Source organism: Fukomys damarensis, unplaced genomic scaffold (assembly GCF_012274545.1).
Source record: "Fukomys damarensis isolate Sample0158 unplaced genomic scaffold, DMR_v1.0_HiC HiC_scaffold_36, whole genome shotgun sequence".
NCBI lineage: Eukaryota > Metazoa > Chordata > Mammalia > Rodentia > Bathyergidae > Fukomys > Fukomys damarensis.
Window position 1 is genome coordinate 13,306,902 of NW_022900948.1, and position 3,445 is coordinate 13,310,346.

The 3,445-nt window shown below is 50.2% G+C and overlaps 1 protein-coding gene across 4 annotated transcripts in view; it reads left to right on the forward strand.

The window, feature by feature from the left end:
* Positions 1 to 44: 44 nt before the first annotated feature.
* Rgp1 (RGP1 homolog, RAB6A GEF complex partner 1) overlaps positions 45 to 3,445 on the forward strand; it is a 5,221-nt gene continuing 1,820 nt past the window's right edge. The window contains exons 1-8 of one of the 4 annotated variants that reach the window (XM_010619343.3): positions 45 to 404; positions 559 to 693; positions 1,057 to 1,193; positions 1,436 to 1,519; positions 1,619 to 1,768; positions 2,139 to 2,285; positions 2,495 to 2,622; positions 2,823 to 3,012. In XM_010619343.3, coding sequence (XP_010617645.1) covers positions 578 to 693; positions 1,057 to 1,193; positions 1,436 to 1,519; positions 1,619 to 1,768; positions 2,139 to 2,285; positions 2,495 to 2,622; positions 2,823 to 3,012 — 952 coding nt within the window. In that variant the 5' untranslated portion in view covers positions 45 to 404; positions 559 to 577. The remainder of the gene's footprint in view (positions 405 to 558; positions 694 to 1,056; positions 1,194 to 1,435; positions 1,520 to 1,618; positions 1,769 to 2,138; positions 2,286 to 2,494; positions 2,623 to 2,822; positions 3,013 to 3,445) is intronic. The other 3 variants (XM_010619344.3, XM_010619345.2, XM_010619346.2) reach the window with 3 other exon arrangements.

Sequence of the window (3,445 nt, forward strand, 5' to 3'; positions counted from 1 at the left end):
ATCCGGCCGGTCGGACCGGAAGGAGCGCTGAGGGCGGGGGAGGAGGATTTAAAGGAAGTCCCGCCTCTGCCGCGCTCGTAAGCCGCCGCTTACCTGGCTCGGTCCGTGAGGGGTGGGTAGGTGAAGGCCTCGGGACTTTAAAACCGAGGTTTCGACGGCGCCAGGTGATGGACGACACTGTTCTTGGGCCAGGGACGTGGAGCATTCAGGGAATGCGGGGTAGAGGCCAGCTTGGGAACTCCGGGGGTCGGGGAACAAATCTGGCGCTGAGAGGAACGGAGGGCTGGGCCTCCGAACGATACTCTTTCCTCGGGGTCCTCGGGGGCCGTACTGAGTCTGCAGCTCCGCTTCTCTCCTAGTCGCCTGCCAACTCCACAAATCCGGGCCTGCCTTCGGTCATAGAGGTGCTGTCCCTCGCCCCATCCCCCCAGGTCGCCGGAAGTTTAGAAAGAAAAGCCCTTCCTTTGGCCTCTGGGACCTGGCCACCTCTTGGTGCTCGCCTCAGTTACTCCTACTTTGCTATGGTGCTGACTTCCAGTGTCACGTGTTTTCTTCGAGGTCTGATTCCGGAGCTGCCATGATTGAGGTGGTAGCAGAGTTGAGCCGGGGTCCTGTATTTCTGGCGGGGGAGGCACTGGAGTGTGTGGTGACGGTCACCAACCCTTTACCTCCTACGGCCACTTCTGCATCGAGGTGAGGATGCTGATACCGAAGGTGGTGGCCCTTTGGGAGGCACCCTGGTATCGCTGGTCCTAAGCCAGAGTTGAGGTTGTCTTGTAACTACCTTGCTCATTGCGCTGTCATTACAGGAAAGGGTTATTTAACAGAAGAAGTGGGTGAAAGGTTTCTCTTTTCTTTCCAACCCCTCATTCCCTTTTGTATCCACTGTGTATTCCTCTTTGTTTAATGGTTTCTCCTTGAAGGTTCTAGATTTTCTGATCCCAGGACAGCCACCTACATTTGTTTGTTTTCATCACACAATGTAGTAGAATGTTTGAGAAAGCATTTGTGAGGTCAGGAAGTATCCTCTGATGTCTCCTTTTCCTCTTCTCACAGTGAAGCACTGGCCTGGGCTAGTGCACAGATACACTGCCAGTTCCATGCTAGTGAGAGTCGAGTAGTGCTACCTCCCCCTGACTCTAGTCAACCAGATGTCCAGCCAGACAGCCAGACTGTCTTTCTGCCTCACCGAGGTTAGAGACAGGGCATTTGCCTTGGGAAGGGCTGTGGTGGGGTCATTGTCACCTAAGAGTGAAATTAAGTTGTTCTTATGTGTCTGTCTTAGTCCCTGTTGCATGACGGATGGAGGTGGGAAGTAACTATTGTTCCTATGTCGCAAGAAAAGAGGTTCTTCACTGCCTCCAGTTAGTGTGCTAACCTTGTCAAGTATTGGACAATGGAGTCATTAAATTGCAGTCTTTCTTACTTTTTGTAGGTGAAAGGGGTCAGTGTATCCTTTCTACTCCACCAAAAATTCTATTTTGTGACCTGAGGCTAGACCCTGGAGAATCAAAATCATGTGAGTGACTATCCCCAGCCCTGAATTGCCTTCTAAGTCTCCTGGAGGGAGGGTGCTTCTGGCTGCCTCTAGCTGCCCTGACTACTGCTTCCCAACCAGACTCCTACAGTGAAGTGCTGCCCAGAGAGGGACCACCCTCCTTTCGGGGCCAGTCAGTCAAGTATGTCTACAAACTGACCATTGGCTGCCAGCGTGTCAACTCACCCATCACTTTACTCAGGGTTCCTTTGAGGGTTCTTGTGCTGACTGGTAAGTAAGGGCTCCTGAAGGGAAGGGCTGAAGTACAGCCTTGCCAACACAGAAATAGTCTAGAGGGCTGGGGATTTAGTTTAGTGGCGCCACACCTGTCTGGTAAGTGCAAGGTCCTGAGTTTGATCCCTGGTACCAAAAAATAAAAGATAGTCTAGAGGACTTGCAAGAAAAGCTTCAGGGAGGCTTCCTGGTCTTTGGAAAGGTGCTAGAGAATTGGGGAGGGAGGGAGGCTTCTTGAGACTGGATTGAGATGTAGGACTCAGCCATAGCTCCCTGAACCTTGAGCCCTCTTAAGTTGGAATTTAAACCCTACCATTTATTTTCTTCTCTGTTTCCTCTCAGTGTTCCCTCTTTTCATTCTCTCTAGGCCTTCAAGATGTCTGGTTTCCCCAGGATGAGGCTGTGGCCCCATCCAGTCCATTCTTGGAGGAGGATGAAGGTGGGAAGAAGGATTCATGGCTAGCTGAGCTGGCTGGGGAGCGTCTCATGGCTGCCACATCCTGCCGCAGCCTCCGTGAGAATCTTTTCAGAATTGCCTCACCCTTTTCTTACCCTCAAAATATTCCTGTCTGAGAGACAGTTTCCTAACTACCATATAGTTTGGTGGATCCATTGATATGTCACCCCAGATTATAAAGAAAAAGCTACCTTTTGGTCCTTGGGACCCAGTCCTAAACATTCAGTAGTGTAGACTCCAGGCTTATTGCATCTTATTCTCTCCAGATTTATACAACATCAGTGATGGCCGAGGGAAAGTTGGGACATTTGGCATCTTCAAATCTGTTTACAGACTTGGTGAGGATGTGGTGGGAACCTTAAACTTAGGAGAAGGAACTGTGGCTTGTTTGCAGGTAAGAAGGAAAGAACTTCTAGGGTGCTGGGTGTGAAGGATGAGGGCAAAGGAAGACCTACATTAAGAGGGGTGGTATGAAGTGGATAGTGTGGTCACCTGGGGTCCCTTTGGTGAAATAGCTTGAAGTGGGGGTACTTTCTCACCTACAATCTGTACTTCGAAAAGCTTGCCAGCATGCACCTCTCTTCTTGCTCCAAGTTTTCAGTAAGCTTACAGACTGAGGAGCGTGTACAGCCTGAGTATCAGCGGCGCCGTGGGACAGGGGGTGCCTCCTCTGTGTCCTATGTGACTCATGCCCGGCACCAGGAGTCCTGTCTACATACAACCAGAACCAGCTTTTCTCTCCCCATCCCTCTCAGCTCCACCCCAGGCTTCTGCACTGCTATTGGTGAGATCCTGATCACTTTTAGAGAAGTGGCGGGGGAGGTAAAATACTGTACTTAGGAAGAGTGTAATGGGTCCTGATTCCTACTATACTGCAGATGTGCCCACATCCAGTCTCTGACCCTTAACACTTTATATTTTTTTTTGTGTGTGTGTGTGGTACTGGGAACGGAACTCAGGACCTTGTGCTTGCTAGGCAGGCGGCAGCACCGTTGAGCTAAATCCCCGGCCCTACCCCTATTTCTTAGATACCCTCAACCCCTTAAACTCTGCCCACTCCTACCTCCTGGGACTCTCTGATACACTGTCTGATTCCTTAGCACATTTACTTCAAGCTATCAATTTTGACTACCCCATTCAGGTTATTAGGTAGTTAACACTGCTATCCTTAACTCTGGTTAATATGGCAGATTTCTTAAAAAAAAAAAAAAAAAAAA